Source organism: Bufo gargarizans, chromosome 11, assembly GCF_014858855.1.
Source record: "Bufo gargarizans isolate SCDJY-AF-19 chromosome 11, ASM1485885v1, whole genome shotgun sequence".
Taxonomy (NCBI): Eukaryota; Metazoa; Chordata; class Amphibia; order Anura; family Bufonidae; genus Bufo; species Bufo gargarizans.
In genome coordinates, this window is record NC_058090.1 from 66,791,372 (window position 1) to 66,812,134 (window position 20,763).

A 20,763-nucleotide genomic window follows, 5' to 3' on the forward strand; every position below is an offset into this window, starting at 1 on the left:
TATGTAAAATGTCCAATTGTTAGTCAGACGGATCCGTCCCGACCCCACACCGAAAGTCAACAGGGGACGGATCCGCCCTCAATTGCACCATATTGTGTCAATGTCAAACGGATCCGTCCCCACCGACCCACACTGCAAGTCAGGACGGATCTGCCCGGCTCCGCACGGCCAGGTGGAGACCAAAACGCTGCAAGCAGCGCCCCCGTGTCCGCCTCCAGAGCGGAATGAAGGCAGAACGGAGCCAAACTGATGCACTCCGAACGGATCCGCATCCAGCCAGAATGCATTTGGGCCAAACCGATCCGTCCGGGGCCGCCGTGAGAGCCCTGATACGGACCCCACAGGCAGACACCGAAACGCTGGTGCAAAAGTAGCCCTAATTGTATTGCAGAGGGAGGTCATGTTTTCTATTTAACCCCTTTGGCATGCAGGTATCAAGTGAAAACATCCAAAAGGTCTCCCTGCTTAGGAGTTTTTGTCTGCGGTCCCCTCCTCTTATGGGCAATGAAACCACTTCAATCCCCTGTGCACAAAACGCAGATGCGTCACCTCTGTGAACAGTGGCGAAGTGGAAAGTCGCTGCCGATACATTGCGAGGCTGAAAATAAGGAATATCACCAAGATGTTTTCTGATACGTATTTTCAGCTCATTTACAGTGCATCCAACATATTGAACTTTACATATTTTGCATGTAATAACACACAACAAACTCTGTATTACAGTGGATATATTGTTTTAGAGTGTGTCCGTTATTCACTGTAGATGTAACCTCCTTAGTGACACACATGTATCGGCAGCAGATGCATTTCTTACTTCCACATTTATAATTGCCAGTTTTTGGCCAGGAACATACCCGGGGAATGGTATCAGTAAACAGGCTGGGGCTGAATTTTTTTCCCACCGTAGGTGCTTTCTTAGATATACACCCGATACCCGCAGACGCCACATCTCTCCACTCCTCATCGTAATTGAGGACAGGGAGATGTTTACGGATGATTCTACATATATGTGGATATTCTCTACTGTAGTTAGTAATAAAAACAGTAGGTTTTTTGTTCTCCTCAGCAAGGTCTTCACTTTTTTGACATCTATAGGATTTTTTCAGGTACACTCTAAAACATTATATCCACTGTAATACAGAGTTTGTTGTGTGTTATTACATGCAAAATATGTAAAGTTCAATATGTTGGATGCACTGTAAATGAGCTGAAAATACATATCAAAAAACATCTTAGTGATATTCCTCATTTTCAGACTCGCAATGTATCGGCAGCGACTTTCCACTTCGCCACTGTTCACAGAGGTGACGCATCTGCGTTTTGTGCACAGGGGATTGAAGTGGTTTCATTGCCCATAAGAGGGGACCGCAGACAAAAACTCCTAAGCAGAGAGACCTTTTGGATCTTTTCACTTGATACCTGCATGCCAAAGGGGTTAAATAGAAAACATGACCTCCCTCTGCAATACAATTAGGGCTACTTTCGCACCTGCGTTTCGGTGTCCGCCTGTGGGGTCCGTATCGGGGCTCTCACTGGCGGCCCCGGGCGGATCGGTTTGGCCCCAATGCATTCTGGATGGATGCGGATCCGTTCGGAGTGCATCAGTTTGGCTCAGTTCCGCCTTCATTCAGCTCTGGAGGCGGACACGGATCCGTCCTGACTTGCAGTGTGGGTCGGTGGGGACGGATCCGTTTGACGTTGACACAATATGGTGCAATTGCGGGCGGATCCGTCCCCTGTTGACTTTCGGTGTGGGGTCGGGACGGATCCGTCTGACTGACAATTGGACTTAAACTTTTTTACATAGAATGCGGACGGATCCGTTCTGAACGGATGCCATTGTTTGCATTTATAGGTGCGGATCCGTCTGTGTGGATGAAAGTGGCATAAGATATGTTCATTATGTGTATGTATGTATCACCTATGATACTGGATCTCCTCCCCTGGACCGCTGAATGGTTCCCATTCCAGGATCCAGGTGCGGACACTTTGCTGATTAGAGGGGGTTGGACCTTGTGCTACATAAAAAGGAATGGTTTTAATATGTGTGTTATGTCTTGATGAAGGGCTGGATTCTGTAGCCTGAAACATGTTACTACACCCTTTTCCTGTGATTTTGGGGGATTTTATATGATGAGCCAATAAAGAACTATTTTTTACTCCACAAGAAGCTGGATTCTCTCTTTCTGTTGGATATTCTATTGGGCCCAGTTCTGGCCTTTTTTCCGTGCATAGTGGATTAAAGTCAGAGGTGAGAGATGCAGCCATTTCCATCATTGTTTTAATCACCATGGTAAACGATCATGTGATTGGACCATGTGATGAGCGTAGTGATGTCATCAAAGGTCCTATCCCTCAAAGAAGAAGACAGAAGAGAAGCCGGGGCTGCACGAGCAAGTGGATTAAGGTGAATTAAATATATATTTTTTTAACCCCTCCAGCCCTATTGTACTATGCATTCTGTATTAAGAATGCTATTATGTTCCCTTATAACCATGTTTAAAGGGAAAATAATACAATTTACACAACCCCGATCTGAAGAAGTTCGGGTTTGGGTCCCAAACATGGCAATTTTTCTCACGCGCGTGCAAAACGCATTACAATGTTTTGCACTCGCACGGAAAAATCACGCATTTTCCCGCAACGCACCCACATCTTATCCGGGCAAAAAACATGACGCCCGTGTTAAAGAGGCCTAAGGGCTCTAAGATGAACAAATCCAACTTTTATATCCACCTTCAATTGCAAAGGCCCCTTTACCTGGGCTAAGGGCTGGGACAATTATTGGGAACAAATGTTTCTATGAACACTCGTTACCGATAACTGCCATAAGATATGGGCTTACAGAGAGGCAATATTACATTTGAATAGCATACTTCAACGAATTAATTGCTAGACAGAATAGATAGGTCCAACTTGACAGGTCAGTTGAAGAATCATACAATATGCATCTTCTATTTACAAAAGATTGTATCTTAAAAGAGACTATAAGAATACACATTTCAGAGATTTTGGTTTATTCTTACTAGGGGGTACGGTATAACAAAAAATAAAAAAAGGCAAAAACCAAAGATGTCATTCAGATTTTATAGGAGTTCTTAAGGTCTTCTTTCTTTCTATCCGCTTTGGGTAACGTGGTCCCAAAGTGGCCATTTCATTTGCCTTCCTCTCCTCAGGCTTTTCATCCTATTGTAGGTAAATATACGAACGCCTAACATACATTATGCTTTATAAAATTATGCAATATCTGGTTATTTGTAAGTGATGTCTGTTGACGGAGATTGTGTTAATGCCTAGTTACAGAGGCTGGGTACCTCCTGCATATTTAAATAAAGTTGGTAGAGTTGGTAGAAAAGCCAGCAAGTCCTTTGTGCAGAATACAACAGATCTCTCTGGGATGTAGATTCCTTGTTCTTCCACACCTGCAGGACCTGGTATCATGGGTTAATGGACCAATATGAAAGGTATGGGCCCGATCTTTCAGCCTCTGGAGATCAGCTCACAGACACCAGACAGGACAGTAATGTAGTCATTGGCCCCTTTTACTTCTGTCCAAGTTGAGACAACTGGAAATAATAAAGACAAAAGTTTATTAAATTAATCAAAAGTAATCTATATGTGCAGCAAAGACTGAGACACGCAATGAAAAAGCAGTACAGCTGGCCTGAAAAATAACACATGGAAGATTATATCCCAGAAAGCTGCATGAATAATTTTCTTATTCAATCTGGGTATTCAACAGCTCACTTCAATGTATGGCTGCAAACAAATGTAACAGTCTGACTTGTGTGGCAGCACACACATAATCATGATAAGGATGCACACGTACCACATAGGGATGGATGCACCGGTCTCATGCTGTGCTTTTAAAATCCACCAGTGTAAGAACACAGCTTTAGGGGTACGTTGATGTAATATTTCAGGGATAAGGTACATGACAGAAGCAATGCACCAGGGAGGCGCAATGTAAAGACTGCTGCTATAATGTAATACACTACAAGTTACTAAAACCTTCAATGACCACAAGTCTTAAAACTTTAAGACCCCAAGGTATTAGCTACTGGTCCAGCTATATAAGCACATTAGCATAACCAAAAAGTGCAACTATTTCATTATGACCAGGCCAGAAGGATGTTAAGCTACAATTTATACTTGTGAAGGGTTTAAAAACTGTATGGAGACTGTAAAGAAGGCACTTGTAAAATTACCTGCTTAACAAATTGTGCAGCATTAAACAGTTCGGTGCAGCCATAGAGAATGTGCTTTCCTTGTTTAGTCTGGGAAGAGAACATAGCAAGATGGAAAGTTTAACATTCACAAAGGAAAAATATAAAGAATGAACTACAGAACCCTTAAAGAGGACCTGTCACCACAAAATGCAGTGCAATCTGGAAGCAGCATGTTATAGAGATGGTGAAGCTGAGCAGATTGATCTATATTTTTGTGGGAAAAGATTCAGTAAAACTTGTAATTTATACATGTATATTTCTTCTTTTTCCACTTCCTGTGAAGAGCTATGGGTACAGGAGGGAGGTGTGATCAGTCATTGATAGCATTGTGTGCATAAAAGATAGCGGTCAGCCACTGAGAACACCTCCTGTACCAACAGCTGCTCACAGGAAGTGGAAAAAGCAAACATATAAATGTATAAATTACAGGTTTTAATGAATCTTCTCCAACAAAACGATATATGAAATCTGCTCAGCTTCACCTGCTCTACAAGCTGCTTTCAGATTGCATGGCATTTTGTGGTGACAGGTCCTCTTTAAGAAGGAAACACAATAATCCTAAATATATCTGTTAAAGGGTTAAGCACATCCTGAATGTATGGCAAGTAGATCAGGATTATGGAAGAAATGGTCCTAGGAAGTGTTCTGTAGAGCTGGCCATGTAAATAAATACTATGCAACAGTCAGCAAAGGAAAGACAGGCCTTAGCAACTGGCAGGCAGAGCCAAAATCAGAGCCAGATGCCTGCCATGAAATCTATTTTTATGAGGAAGACTGTCTGCATGTCAATCAGCCAAATCATCCGCTTGAGAGAGAGGGAGAGAGACATCCAGCGAATGGTTATGATGAAAGGAAAAATATAAGGGCAGTGAAGAATGGATAAACAGTCCAGTGAAGACAAAAAGGTAAAGAAGGTAATAGCTGTCAAACAAGAGGAAGGAAAGATAAAAACAATGTATCAAAGGAAAAAATGTAGGCAAAAGAAGACTCAGAGTCAAGTGAAAAGAAAGCGAGAAAACAGGAGGAAGGAAAACAAGTAACAAAAAGCACATAAAAGGTATACAAAGTGAAGAGGCAAGAAAAATTACCTTCATGTAATCCACAAGATTCTGATACTCAATGTAGTTCCCTCCTCCTACAACAAACACAATGGCCTGCCGAAAAACAATACAGTCGTGTAAATTACTTTAATAAATGCTGCAACTCAAATGGCCTCATGATTACATGATGATGCAGAAACAAAAAATGTCCACACCAGATTTGTGAGGTTCTCATAGAAACACTTGCCACATGTTCTGTACATTATAGATGAGTGTCCTATGTACAATGTAACCATAACAATTATATATACACTAATAGAAAATATAAAAAAACACCTACAAGGAATTAAAATAAATGTTTTCCCTAAATAAAATACATTACAAAAAGGTTTACTGTCACTGTCCATACACATTAGCAAAAAAAAAAAAAAAAAGGCAGTTAACCACTTCCAGACCGGGCCATTTACCACCTTCCTGACCAGGCCTAATTTTGCAAATCTGTGTTCACAGGCATTGTTTTCTAACTAAACAAAGAGAGGCGCACCATAGGGTAAATATCGTATGCACAGGTGAAAAAGAATACTCCAAGTGGAGGCTCACCTTAGAGGCACAATGATAGGCACAACCCTATTGTAGACGCGATGGGAATAATTTTAATTCCCAGAAAAGGTCGGTGTGCAGCCACGGATGTAGGTCTTGATGAGTATGCCTGAAGCCTCACGGAGAATTAATATGCAGAAGTAGACACAGCCATCCTTCGGCGCAAAACGAGCCAACCAATCAGAAGTTGCAAGTTGCAACTTCTGATTGGTTGGCTCGTTTTGCACCGAAGGATGGATTTTGCTTATCTGACATGTGTCACTTTATGTGGAAATAACTTTGGAACGCTTTTACTTATCCAAGCCATTCAGAGATTGTTTTCTCGTAACACATTGCACTTCCTGTTAATGGTTAATTTGAGTCAATATGTTTTACCTTTATTTATTTAAAAAAAATGCAAAATTTAACGAATTTTTTTACAAAATTCACTGTTTTCTAAATTTGAATCTCTGCTTTTAAGACAAGATAGTGATACCTCATAAAATATTTATTAATTAACATTCCCCATATGTCTCCTTTAGGGTACTTTCAAACTAGCGTTTTTCTTTTCCGGCGCTGAGGTCCGTCCTAGGGGCTCAAATCCGGAAAAGAACTGATCAGTTTTATCCCCATGCATTCTGAAAGGAGAGCAATCCGTTCAGGATGCATCAGGATGTTTTCAGTTCAGTCTTTTTTTTACTAATCAGGCTTTTCAGAAAATCGTAGCATGTTGTATTTTTACCTCCGGACAAAAATCCGGAACACTGACTGAATGCCGGCATTTTTTCCATCGACTTGCATTAATGCTGGATCCGGCGCCGTGTGTTCCGTCGAACCGGATCCGGCTTTTGCATGTTAAACCCCAAAACTGTGCAAAAAAAGTTAAAGTCCATAAATGGCGGATCCGTTTTTTCCAATGCATTTTTTTATTGTGATCAGAATCCTGATCAGGATTCAAATGTAATCCGTTTTCACACGTTTTTCCGGATCCGGCAGGCAGTCCCGTTGACGAAATTGCCCGACGGATCCAAACAACGCTAGTGTGAAAGTACCCTTATATTGGCATCATTTTGGCAATTTTTTAACATTTTAAAGAATATTTCCAAAGTCAACTTTTTTAAGGACCAGTTCAGTTCTGAAGTCACTTTGTGGGGCTTACATAGTGGAAACCCCCCATAAATGATCCCATTGTAGAAACTCCACCCCTCAAGTCACTCAAAACTGATTTTACAAACTGTGTTTACACTTTAGGTGTTCCACAAGAATTAAAGAAAAATCTAGATGGAATTTCAAAATTTCACTTTTTTGGCAGATTTTCCATTTAATCCATTCTTTTTTTCTTTCAATACATTGAGGGTTAACAGCCAAAACAAAACTTAATATTTATTACCCTGATTCTGCGGTTTACATAAACACCCCACATGTGGTCGTTAACCGATGTAAGGGCACACGGCAGGGCGCAGAAGAAAAGGAGCGCTGTATGGTATTTGGAAGGCAGATTTTGTTAAACTGGTTTTTAGATGCCATGTCCCATTTGAAGCCCCCCTGATGCACCCTTAGAGTAGAAACTCCCAAAAAGTTACCCCAATTTGGAAACTAGGGGATAAGGTGCCAGTTTTATTGGTACTATTTTGGGGTACATATGATTTTTAATTGCTCTATATTACGTTTTTTTTGTCTTGCCACTGTTTATATTTTTTATAACATTCATCTGACAGGGTAGATCATGTGCTCTTTTTATAGAGCAGATTGTTACGGACACAATCATATGAAATATGTCTACTTTGTTTATTTCAGTTTTACATAATAAAGCATTAAAAAAAAATGTCTCGATTTTCTGAACGCCATTTTTAAAAAAAATTCTGCCAATAGTCTTGTGCAGGAAGAGTTGATGTTTTTATTGGTACCATTTTTGGGTACATATGATTTTTTTGATCATTCATTATTACACTTTATTGGGCAAGGTGACCCAAAAATTGGCTGTTTTAGCACAGTCTTTATTTATTTTTACAGCGTTCACCTGTAGAGCAGAGCATTATGGACGTGGCAATACCAAATATGTATACTTTCTCTTATTCTTCTAAGTTTTACACAATAATAGAATTTGTTAAACGAAAAAATGATGTTTTAGTGTCTCCATAGTCTGAGAGCCATAGATTTTTTTATTTTTTAACCGATAAGGTGATTGTTTAATTGGTACTATTTTGGGGGGCATCTGCCTTTTCGATCGCTTGTTGTTGCAATTTTTGTGATGTAAGGTGACAAAAAAAATAGCTTTTTTTGGGCACTGTTTTTATTTTTAATTTATTACGGTGTTCACCTGAGGGGTTAGGTCATGTGATAGACGCGGCAATACAAAATATGTGCATTTTATTTTATTATTTTATTTGAGAGGCTGTACAGCCTCTCAATAGTGAAAAAAAAAACAAAAAAAAACGTGACGTTAAATGTCCCCCAGAGGTCTTGTATGACCTTATGGGGGACGCAAAGTGTAAAATAAATAAAAAATAACATGACCACCGGGCTGGGACAGGAAGCACATAGCGATCTAGAAGGCAGGGACACCGAGGGTGACCCCCCGCTCAGCAGCTGCACAATTAGCATGCAGCTGCAATCTCTGAATGGACGTTCCAGAATGTCCATTCAGATATAAACGACCGCACATAGGATGTTTATAGTCAATAGGCGGTCGTGATCCTTACTTTACATACAGATTTTTCACAGACATTTCTGTCTGGCATCACTGTTGCTTTTTGTCTGACAGCAGTGTTTTTTTGTTTTCTTTCTTACAACACTGTTGACTGGGTGCTGTTGAAGTGTTCACTACACCTGCTATATGAAGGCATGCACCATGTGTGCAATTAATGGACTTTAAAAAGGGCCAAACAGTGGGAATTTGAGCAGCTCGATGGTAGACTCAAAAAATGACTTAAAAACTCAGACATGTACAGGGTGCTGGACGGTCAAGACAGACTTACTCACCAAGACTGCTATATAACACGGATGGTGTTGCAGAAAACAAGAAGTAACAAATAAAGATCCAACTGACTTGATCCCAAAACTAAGGAACAAAAGGGTGAGCCCTATTAAAGCCCTAAAGCTCTCCCTGGCTGCTTAGCCCATGCAAAGATCTCTGTGATAGAAAATTGCATGTCCACGTACCTAGACTGAGTAACACCTGAAACCCCTATAATAGTGAGGGGATACGACCACCGGCTCCCTGCACTTAATACGGAGGGAGTCAGGGTCACCTAGGAACAAGCCAACAGGAAAACACAAATAAAGGAACAAACTTATCTGAAGAGCCAGCAGTAGCAACATCTAGCAGTGAGCACCATCCAGGAAGTTGTATAAACCGCAAAGTGAGGCAGTATGGGAGGGGATATTAAGGTCTCTCCTATGTTTTATGCTTTATGTCTCCATCCACCATTTTTGTAGCTTGCCTTTGCACCCGTTCCATTTTATCTATATCTTTTTGTAGATGGGGTCTCCAGAACTGGACAAAGGAGTTGTCTCACTAGTGCTCTACAAAGCAGAATCACAATCTCTCTTATCCTAGCGATTGTTAGGGACAGTGGGCGAACTACATGGTTTGGCTTTGGGCTAAAACTAGGGGCGTTGTCCTTGCACTTAAACTGTATTTATCCATTAACTCCTATAAAAAGATATGAACTTTGCTTTAATTAGGAACCTATGAAAATTGTAGATTCACACTGAAGGCATCAAAACTATGGATTAACACATGTGGAATTATATACATAACAAAAAAGTGTGAAACAACTGAAAATATGTCATATTCTAGGTTCTTCAAAGTAGCCACCTTTTGCTTTGATTACTGCTTTGCACACTCTTGGCATTCTCTTGATGAGCTTCAAGAGGTAGTCACCTGAAATGGTTTCCACATCACAGGTGTGCCCTGTCAGGTTGAATAAGTGGGATTTCTTGCCTTATAAATGTAGTTGGGACCATCAGTTGCGTTGTGGAGAAGTCAGGTGGATACACAGCTGATAGTCCTACTGAATAGACAGTTAGAATTTGTATTATGGCAAGAAAAAAGCAGCTAAGTAAAGAAAAACGAGTGGCCATCATTACTTTAAGAAATGAAGGTCAGTCAGTCTGAAAAATTGGGAAAACTTTGAAAGTGTCCTCAAGTGCAGTCACAAAAACCATCAAGTGCTACAAAGAAACTGGCTCACTTGCGGACCGCCCCAGGAAAGGAAGACCAAGAGTCACCTCTGCTGCGGAGGATAAGTTAATCCGAGTCACCAGCCTCAGAAATCGCAGGTTAACAGCAGCTCAGATTAGAGACCAGGTCAATGCCACACAGAGTTCTAGCAGCAGACACATCTCTAGAACAACTATTAAGAGGAGACTGTGTGAATCAAGCCTTCATGGTAGAATATCTGCTAGGAAACCACTGCTAAGGACAGGCAACAAGCAGAAGAGACTTGTTTGGGCTAAAGATGGACATTAGATCAGTGGAAATCTGTGATTTGGTCTGATGAGTCCAAATTTGAGATCTTTGGTTCCAACCACTGTGTCTTTGTGCGACGCAGAAAAGGTGAACGGATGGACTCTACATGCCTGGTTCCCACCGTGAAGCATGGATGAGGAGGTGTGATGGTGTGGGGGTGCTTTGCTGGTGACACTGTTGGGGATTTATTCAAAATTGAAGGCATACTGAACCAGCATGGCTACCACAGCATCTTGCAGCGGCATGCTATTCCATCCGGTTTGCGTTTAGTTGGACCATAATTTATTTTTCAACAGGACAATGACCCCAAACACACCTCCAGGCTGTGTAAGGGATATTTGACCATGAAGGGATTGTGATGGGGTGCTGCGCCAGATGACCTGGCCTCCACAGTCACCGGACCTGAACCCAATTGAGATGGTTTGGGGTGAGCTGGACCGCAGCGTGAAGGCAAAAAGGGCCAACAAGTGCTAAGCATCTCTGGGAACTCCTTCAAGACTGTTGGAAGACCATTTCAGGTGACTACCTCTTGAAGCTCATCAAGAGAATTCCAAGAGTGTGCAAAGCAGTAATCAAAGCAAAAGGTGGCTACTTTGAAGAACCTAGAATATGACATATTTTCAGTTGTTTCACACTTTTTTGTTATGTATATAATTCCACATGTGTTAATTCATAGTTTTGATGCCATCAGTGTGAATCTACAATTTTTATAGTCATGAAAATAAAGAAAACTCTTGTGAATGAGAAGGTGTGTCCAAACTTTTGGTCTGTACTGTACCTCATTACATACAGTGTGTTATATATCATATACCTCGCTCATACTACATCATACACTCCTTAGAATCCTTATATACCTGATAATAGTATACCTATACATAACATATACTGTGTGTTATATACCTCATGCTATTATATATATATAGAGTGTGTTATATATGCATTATATATACACCTCATACTACATCATACACACATTACAATTACATACTATAATGTGTGTAAAAAAAAAAAAAAGTGGTACATGTTGTTTTTGACTCATATCACCAATAAACAATAAACATGTTCATTTAACAGCAGATTTGTGTATGAATTTTTTTTTCTAAAAAAAAATTAAAATGCACAGAATATCGGTATAAATTATTGGCTATCGGCCTGAAAGTTCACTGATTATCGGTATCGGCCCTAAAAAAAATCTATATCGGTCGATCTCTACAGAACGCTATCTCTTAGCTTCGATCCTCTAATTTCAGTGAGGGAATTGATCGGAGCCGGAGCCAGAGCCAGTGAAACAGACCTGTCAAAAAATATAAAAATAAAAGTGCCCTATAATCACCCCTCATTTGTTCCTACTACCTTGTCACTGTGTTCTGTCTGCCAATAGTGACAGTACATCAGCACCCACAATTACACTTCAATAAACCCCCCCAGTCCCTGTTATCAGTAACCTGTCAGAAAGCTTTTGGGGAATTCATTGGAGTTAGTTAGGAAGTTATCAGGTTTAGAGCTCTAGTTTTAGGGTAAGTTAGACAAACGTTTATATTAAAATACCGTATTTTTCGCTCTATAAGACACCTATGTTTTAGAGGAGGACAATAATAAAAAAATTATTTGGAACCAAAAGGTGTGCTTTTGGTGGGTTTTGAACTAATGGTGGTCTGTGGATGGCACTGTTCTGGGGGATCTGTGGATGGCGCTGTTCTGGGGGATCTGTGGATGGCGCTGTTCTGGGGGATCTGTGGATGGCGCTGTTCTGGGGGATCTGTGGATGGCGCTGTTCTGGGGGATCTGTGGATGGCGCTGTTCTGGGGGATCTGTGGATGGCGCTGTTCTGGGGGATCTGTGGATGGCGCTGTTCTGGGGGATCTGTGGATGGCGCTGTTCTGGGGGATCTGTGGATGGCGCTGTCCCGGGGAGGGGGATCTGTGGCTGGCGCTGTTCCGGGGAGGGGGATCTGTGGATGGCGCTGTTTCGGGGAGGGGGATCTGTGGATGGCGCTGTTTCGGGGGATCTGTGGATGGCGCTGTTTCGGGGGATCTGTGGCTGGCGCTGTTTCGGGGGATCTGTGGCTGGCGCTGTTCCGGGGAGGGGGATCTGTGGCTGGTGCTGTTCCGGGGAGGGGGATCTGTGGCTGGCGCTGTTCCGGGAGGGGGATCTGTGGCTGGCGCTGTTCCGGGGAGGGGGATCTGTGGCTGGCGCTGTTCCGGGGAGGGGGATCTGTGGCTGGCGCTGTTCCGGGGAGGGGGATCTGTGGCTGGCGCTGTTCCGGGAGGGGGATCTGTGGCTGGCGCTGTTCCGGGGAGGGGGATCTGTGGCTGGCGCTGTTCCGGGGAGGGGGATCTGTGGCTGGCGCTGTTCCGGGGAGGGGGATCTGTGGCTGGCGCTGTTCCGGGGAGGGGGATCTGTGGCTGGCGCTGTTCCGGGGAGGGGGATCTGTGGCTGGCGCTGTTCCGGGGAGGGGGATCTGTGGCTGGCGCTGTTCCGGGGAGGGGGATCTGTGGCTGGCGCTGTTCCGGGGAGGGGGATCTGTGGCTGGCGCTGTTCCGGGGAGGGGGATCTGTGGCTGGCGCTGTTCCGGGGAGGGGGATCTGTGGCTGGCGCTGTTCCGGGGAGGGGGATCTGTGGCTGGCGCTGTTCCGGGGAGGGGGATCTGTGGCTGGCGCTGTTCCGGGGAGGGGGATCTGTGGCTGGCGCTGTTCCGGGGAGGGGGATCTGTGGCTGGCGCTGTTCCGGGGAGGGGGATCTGTGGCTGGCGCTGTTCCGGGGAGGGGGATCTGTGGCTGGCGCTGTTCCGGGGAGGGGGATCTGTGGCTGGCGCTGTTCCGGGGAGGGGGATCTGTGGCTGGCGCTGTTCCGGGGAGGGGGATCTGTGGCTGGCGCTGTTCCGGGGAGGGGGATCTGTGGCTGGCGCTGTTCCGGGGAGGGGGATCTGTGGCTGGCGCTGTTCCGGGGAGGGGGATCTGTGGCTGGCGCTGTTCCGGGGAGGGGGATCTGTGGCTGGCGCTGTTCCGGGGAGGGGGATCTGTGGCTGGCGCTGTTCCGGGGAGGGGGATCTGTGGCTGGCGCTGTTCCGGGGAGGGGGATCTGTGGCTGGCGCTGTTCCGGGGAGGGGGATCTGTGGCTGGCGCTGTTCCGGGGAGGGGGATCTGTGGCTGGCGCTGTTCCGGGGAGGGGGATCTGTGGCTGGCGCTGTTCCGGGGAGGGGGATCTGTGGCTGGCGCTGTTCCGGGGAGGGGGATCTGTGGCTGACCCTGTTCCGGGGAGGGGGATCTGTGGATGACCCTGTTCCGGGGAGGGGGATCTGTGGATGGCGCTGTTCCGGGGAGGGGGATCTGTGGATGGCGCTGATCCGGGAGGGGGATCCGTGGATGGCGCTGTTTCGGGGGATCCGTGGATGGCGCTGTTTCGGGGGATCCGTGGATGGCGCTGTTTCGGGGGATCCGTGGATGGCGCTGTTTCGGGGGATCCGTGGATGGCGCTGTTTCGGGGGATCCGTGGATGGCGCTGTTTCGGGGGATCCGTGGATGGCGCTGTTTCGGGGGATCCGTGGATGGCGCTGTTTCGGGGGATCCGTGGATGGCGCTGTTTCGGGGATCCGTGGATGGCGCTGTTTCGGGGGATCCGTGGATGGCGCTGTTTCGGGGGATCCGTGGATGGCGCTGTTTCGGGGGATCCGTGGCTGGCGCTGTTTCGGGGGATCCGTGGCTGGCGCTGTTCCGGGGGATCCGTGGCTGGCGCTGTTCCGGGGGATCCGTGGCTGGCGCTGTTCCGGGGGATCCGTGGCTGGCGCTGTTCCGGGGGATCCGTGGCTGGCGCTGTTCCGGGGGATCCGTGGCTGGCGCTGTTCCGGGGGATCCGTGGCTGGCGCTGTTCCGGGGGATCCGTGGCTGGCGCTGTTCCGGGGGATCCGTGGCTGGCGCTGTTCCGGGGGATCCGTGGCTGGCGCTGTTCCGGGGGATCCGTGGCTGGCGCTGTTCCGGGGGATCCGTGGCTGGCGCTGTTCCGGGGGATCCGTGGCTGGCGCTGTTCCGGGGGATCCGTGGCTGGCGCTGTTCCGGGGGATCCGTGGCTGGCGCTGTTCCGGGGGATCCGTGGCTGGCGCTGTTCCGGGGGATCCGTGGCTGGCGCTGTTCCGGGGGATCCGTGGCTGGCGCTGTTCCGGGGGATCCGTGGCTGGCGCTGTTCCGGGGGATCCGTGTATGGCACTGTTATGGGGGATCTGTGTATGACACTGTTATGGAGGATCTGTGGATGACACAAATATAGCATCTTATGCCAAATCCCCCCCCTTCCCCTATAACAGTGTCATCCACAGATTCCCCCCATAACAGTATCACTGTGTAAAATAGTGAATGACCCCCAATACAGGGGTGGGGGACAGCATCTGGTGTTGTAATGGCAGCGGGGCCTGGTGCAGTCACTGTATTCTATTACACCAGGCCCCGCTCACTGTAGTATTAATCGGCAACGTGTAGGCATGGGCGCTGTTTTAAACTATAGTAATCCTCTGCAGCATAGAGAAATCCATGTAGTATGGTACTCAACTGAAACGCCTGTAGGCAGGCCGGGCGGGCGGCGGCAGCGTAACGTCATTCACTACGTCACACGCCTGCTCCTCCCACTTTATGAATGAAGCAGATGCGTGAAGTAGTAAATTACGTTACGCTGCCCCCTGCCTACAGGAGTTTCAAGTGAGTACCGTACTACAGGCATGCAGAACTATCAGACGAAACCAAAAACATCTGTCTAAATTATATAGACCAAAGAATAAAGAGTGAGGGAAAGCAGGGCAGTTTGCAGTGATAACATGATGCTCGTTAAGTACAAAGACAAGTGTGACGTCTTTTTACTTACTATCAGACCAGGTACTGCAACCATACACTGCCCTCTGCAAAACTCGGGCATGGTATAACATGGTATTGATCTGACGCAAATAGCCCTTTATAATGCTTTTGTAATATTCAGAAGTGCAGGAAACCGGAAAATTCCTGCACTTTTAAGAAAAAGTAATAAAGACCTTTTTATTTGGGGAAAAGGAAGGGGAAGGGAGCAGGGCCACAGAAAGTCAGAGCAGAATAATACGAGGACAGCATTTTGCTGGGGTAGTTCCCCCCACAGAGACACCAAGAAGGCCACAAAAAAGGTGTTGGGTATGCTCCAGAAATGGAATCGGGAAAGACACAATTCATCATTGTGAGATGTGCCCCTCAAAGCTAGATCTTTGCATAAAAGATTATTTTAGAATCTACCACACCTCTGTTGACTTTTAACTAAACCCCCTTTGATCATTTTATAAAACACCCCCTTGAAACTGTATGCTGGTAAAAATTCTAGTTTCCCTTTTCTCCACATTTCAATTGGCATTCTAATAAAACCCATAACAAAGCTACAAATTCTCTTACACCATTAGATGAATACCTTGACGGGTGTTGTGTTATAAAAAGGGGACTAGAACTTTGTATTTTCTGGTAGCTCAGAGCCTCTGCAATGTGATGACATAATATACAACATATTTCTTTGATACTTTGATATAATTTGAGACCCTTGCTTCTTTTAGCTGCTGTATTTAGCGACTATGTCCTACCATATAAAGCTTTTACACACACATATATATATAGATTATATATTTTGTAGAATACCGAATACATAAGCTGTTGCTTATCAGTACACACTGAACTTTATAGTGTGCCCATACATAGGAAGTGATGCCATATTCAGGAGAAAATGTTGGTGTAACTTACTATGTTACCCCTTGTGAAAATAAATAATGTGGGCCTAAAGAGACATTTTCTTTAAAAAAAAAAAAAAATCGTTTCAAGATTTGCTTCTAAACTTCTAAGCCTTCTAACGTCCCCAAAATATAAAATATCATTCACAAAATGATCCAAACATGAAGTAGACATATGGGGAATGTAAAGTAATTACTATTTTAGGAGGTTTCACTATCTGTTTTAAAAGCAGAGAAATTGATATTTGTAAAGTTGCTAATTTTTCCAATTTTTTTTATAAATAAAAATTAATTTTTTTACTCAAATTTACCACCGTCATGACGTACAATATGTGACGAGAAAACAATCTCAGAATGGCTTGGATAAGTAAAAGCATTTTAAAGTTATCACAACATAAAGTGACATGTCAAATCTGTCTGGTCCTTATGGTGAAAAATGGTCCGGTCCTTAAGGGGTTAATAATGTGACCCTGCCTCAACATAAAGCCTGCTGCAGAACTCAAAAGCCGGAATTAGACTTACCGGTAATTCAGTTTCCACGAAATCACCACGACGGCCACTAGGAGATTGACCCCTGACCTCTGTAGGGGCAAGAACAGAGAGAGGTTTTAAATTCCCCCCTCCCACCACCAGCACCAGTGTGTCCAAAATTACAGAGACAGAAAAAAGGTGGTGAGAAAAATTAAATAAATCAAGAGGGTATTACTTCATAACCTCCCAACTAAGAACTAGATTAAGGGTAGGGAATATGTGCCGTCATGGTGATTTCGTGGAAACTGAATTACCAGTTAGTCTAATTCCGGCTTTCCACCTCATCACCACGATGGCCAATAGGAGATATAAAAAATTATAACTTAGGGAGGGGACGACCGCCTGAAGGACTTTACATCCAAAAGACAAGTCTGAACTAGATAGGTCTAGGCTATAATGTTTCGTAAAGGTGTGAATGTTAATAGCAGCTTTACAGATGTCCTCAAGAGAAGCTCCGGCCCGCTCGGCCTGGGAGGAGGATATAGCTCGGGTAGAATGAGCTCTTAGATTTGAGGGGCAAGGAAGGCCCTGGATCTCATAACAGATAGAAATGGAATCTTTAATCCATTGTGCTAGAGAAGACCTAGAAGCTTTTTCTTACATCTAGTGAGTGGAAACTAGATTCTCTATCGTTAGAGGGATTACCACAAAAGGAAGGCAAAACTATCTCCTGGTTTCGGTGGAAATCGGATACTACTTTAGGAAGAAACCCGGGATCTAACTTAAGAATAATTCTATCATCGGTGATACGGAGATAGGGTTCTTGTATTGATAAAGCTTGAATTTCGCCTAGCCTTCTTGCGGACGTGATGGCGACCAAAAACGCAGTCTTTAGAGATAGATGTTTGGTGGAACAACTTGACAGATGCTCAAAAGGGGCGAGTGTTAGGCCTGTGAGCACTGTATTGAGGTCCCACTTCGGGATCCGGGATTTTAGAGAAGGGCGTAGCCGAGAAGCTGCTTTCATAAATCTTCTGATCCAGCGATTGGCTAGATCTTGATCGAAGAAACAAGCTAGGGCCGAGACTTGTACCTTCAAGGTGGAGGGTTTAAGACCTAATTCGAGACCCTGCTGGAGGAAGTCCAGGATTTTCTGAAAATTGGGCGGCTCTAAGTTTGAGGCAGGATTACCGATCCAGGAACAGAACCTCTTCCCAATCTTCAGATAGATCGAGAAGGTAACCTTCTTCCTAATCGCTTTCAGGGTAGATATTACTCGGTTGGAAAGACCCTGTGATTTCAACCTCTGGACCTCAGGATCCAAGCTGATAATTTGAGGAAACTCAGGTTTGGGTGTAAGATTGGCCCTTGATGAAGCAGGTCCCTCCTGGAAGGAAGAGGCCATGGGTCCTCTACCGACAGGTTTTTTAAGGAAGGGAACCAGCTCCTCTTCGGCCAATAAGGGGCTATTAGTATCAGAGTTGTATCCTCTCGGTTGAGCTTCTGAATTATCCTGGGCAGTAGAGGCAGGTGTGGAAACGCATAACAGAGGTCCCAGTCCCACTCTATCGTGAGCGCATCCAGCGCCAAAGGATTGTCCCGTGGGTTCAAGGAACAGAAAGTTGGTACCTTTGTGTTCCTCCTGGAGGCGAACAGGTCCACTTGTGGGGTGCTCCATCTCTCTACTAGCATCTGAAACACGTCCTGGTTTAGAGACCATTCGGTGTGGTCTATTAACTGGCGACTGAGATAGTCTGCTTCCACGTTCAGTGCTCCTTTCAAGTGAATCCCGGAGATGGATCTTACGTGGGACTCCGCCCAATTGAAGATCTTCCTTGCCACGGACATCAGTCTCGCTGATCTCGTCCCTCCTTGGTGAGAGAGGTATGCTACCGTCGTAGTATTGTCGGAAATAATTTTTACGTGCCGGCCCTTGAGTAGGTACTCCGCGGCTTTCAGAGCTTTCCAGACCGCTTCCAGTTCTCTGAAGTTGGAATATTGAGAGCGGGTTGTTGGCATCCAGGAACCCTGAAAGAAATGATCTCCCACTTTCGCTCCCCATCCTTTTTCGCTTGCGTCTGTAAGCACTTGTATGTAGGGAGTCTTCTCCCAGGGAACTCCTAAGGACAGGTTGTTCGTGCTCTTCCACAAGTCTAAGGAGGCCTTCACCGCTGGAGGGATCAGAACCTTGTGATCCAAAGAAGACTGCTGCCTGTTCCAAATTCTGAGAATCCATAACTGGAGAGATCGGAAGTGGGATTGGCTCCATGGGACAGACGGAATGCAGGACTAGAGGAGACCCAGAAGACTCATGGCTACCCTTATGGGACAAGACCTCCTGTTCTGAAACAGTCGGACTTTCAACTGGAGATTTCTGACCTTGTCTGGTGGAAGAAAGGTATGTTGAACCCGGGAATCCAGGACGACCCCTAAAAACTGGATTGTGCTGGAGGGTAGAAGATTTGATTTCTTCTGGTTCACCAACCACCCTAGATCTTGGATGAGAGACAGGAAGGTAAGTAAGTCTGTTCTGAGTTGGCTCTCTGAATTTCCAATCAGGAAGAAATTGTCCAGGTATGGTATAATCACCAGTCCCTTGCGCCTCAGGAAGGCCACCATTTCGACCACCAGTTTCGTGAAGACTCTGGGAGCATATGATATCCCAAAGGGAAGGGCCGTAAACTGGATGGATTGGGACGTGGTAGTAAGCATCCCGTAGAACACATCAGAGCATCTTTCCCTATTAAAGGAATTAGGGATTTTAGTGATTCAATCCTGAATTTTCGGTATATTATGAAACTGTTCAGGGCCTTTAGATTTATAATAGTCCGGAATGAGCCTTCTTTCTTTTCTACCAGGAAGAGATTCGAGTAGAACCCCTGTCCACATCCATTTCCAGAAGGCTATGAATTCCCTGCAGAATCTTCATGCGTACGTTGGAGGAGCTCGGGTTGGTAACAATGAAACTGTCTGGGGGAGATGAAGAAAGTTCGATTTGGTATCCCAAGGAGCCATAAAATTCTTTAATCTCCCCCCGACTCTGGCGTCATTGTTTATCTGAGGATTGTTTTGAGAGGAGGAAGGGGTACTTCTATCCTTGCCGCCTTTCGGATAGGTCCATCGTCCTGACTTCCCTTTATCCCTATAAGATTTGTTCTGGCTGGTGGGGGCACGAAAGGGATATTTCCTTTTATAGGGTCTTTCCTCCAGGAAGCCCTTTTTCTTGTCCGCAGCCTTCTCTAAGATATGGTCCAGGACAGGGCCGAAGACATATTCTCCTGAGAACGGAATGGAGCATAACTTCATTTTTGAAGTGTTATCTCCTGACCAACTCTTCATCCCCAGAGCCCGGCGGGCCGCGTTGGAGAGGCCGGCGTCTTTAGCAGCAAATCTGACAGATTCTGCCGAGGCATCTGAATGCCGTGGCGGACTTCAGTAAAGGAAGGGACCTTAAAATTTCTTCCCTTGGGGTGTTGTCCCTAATGTTAGACTCCAATTCATTTAGCCACAACCCCATGGACCTTGCCACCGAGGTGGCAGCAATATTTGCTTTTAAATTAAACATGGTGGCTTCCCAAGATTTTTTTAAAAGAATATCTGCCTTCCTATCCATGGGGTCACGTAACTGGGAAGCTTCCTCGAAGGGCAAGGCAGTCTTTTTATTGACTTTTGCTACTTGAACATCAATTTTTGGTGTTTCATTGAAAATTTTGCCTTCGTTAGGGTAAAACAATAGACGATTCCTGAAGGACTTTGACACCCCCAAGCGCTTTTCTGGATTGATAAACATCAAGCACCATATCCCGAATTTTTTCGTTGATCGGGAAAACCCGTTTTTTTTTTTTTTACCCGGAGTCTCCCGAACATCTCATCCTGTACGGAGTGGGCTTTTGGAGCTTCTTCAACCCCCATAGTGGCCCGGACTGATCTGGCATTTCGTCCAAGGAAAAACAAAATCTCCTGTCTGATTCGGGAGTCTCAATATCAGAGGATGCCCCCCTCATCCTCCCAGGCTCTGGAGGATGAAGCACTTTCCGCTATCTCCTCCGAATCTGATAAAGAAAGAGGCGGTTCTCTCCTTTTTTAGGTGGAGGCGGGTCCCTGGGTAAGGAGGAAAATTGGGATAAGGAGGATTTTACTTCCTCGTGTATCATGGATCCCAACTCTTCAAAAAAGCGGGGCTGTTCTTCACAAATAACGTTAGAGATACAGTCTTTGCATAATCTCTTGCGGTAGTCATCCGGA

At 45.2% G+C, this 20,763-nt stretch overlaps 1 protein-coding gene across 2 annotated transcripts in view; it reads right to left on the reverse strand.

The window, feature by feature from the left end:
* Positions 1-3,000: 3,000 nt before the first annotated feature.
* Positions 3,001-20,763, reverse strand: part of SCFD1 (sec1 family domain containing 1) — a 173,304-nt gene continuing 155,541 nt past the window's right edge. For both annotated transcript variants that reach the window (XM_044271921.1, XM_044271923.1), the window contains exons 23-25: positions 5,318-5,383; positions 4,209-4,277; positions 3,001-3,566 (exon numbers count right to left, since the gene is read on the reverse strand). In XM_044271921.1, coding sequence (XP_044127856.1) covers positions 3,543-3,566; positions 4,209-4,277; positions 5,318-5,383 — 159 coding nt within the window. In that variant the 3' untranslated portion in view covers positions 3,001-3,542. The remainder of the gene's footprint in view (positions 3,567-4,208; positions 4,278-5,317; positions 5,384-20,763) is intronic.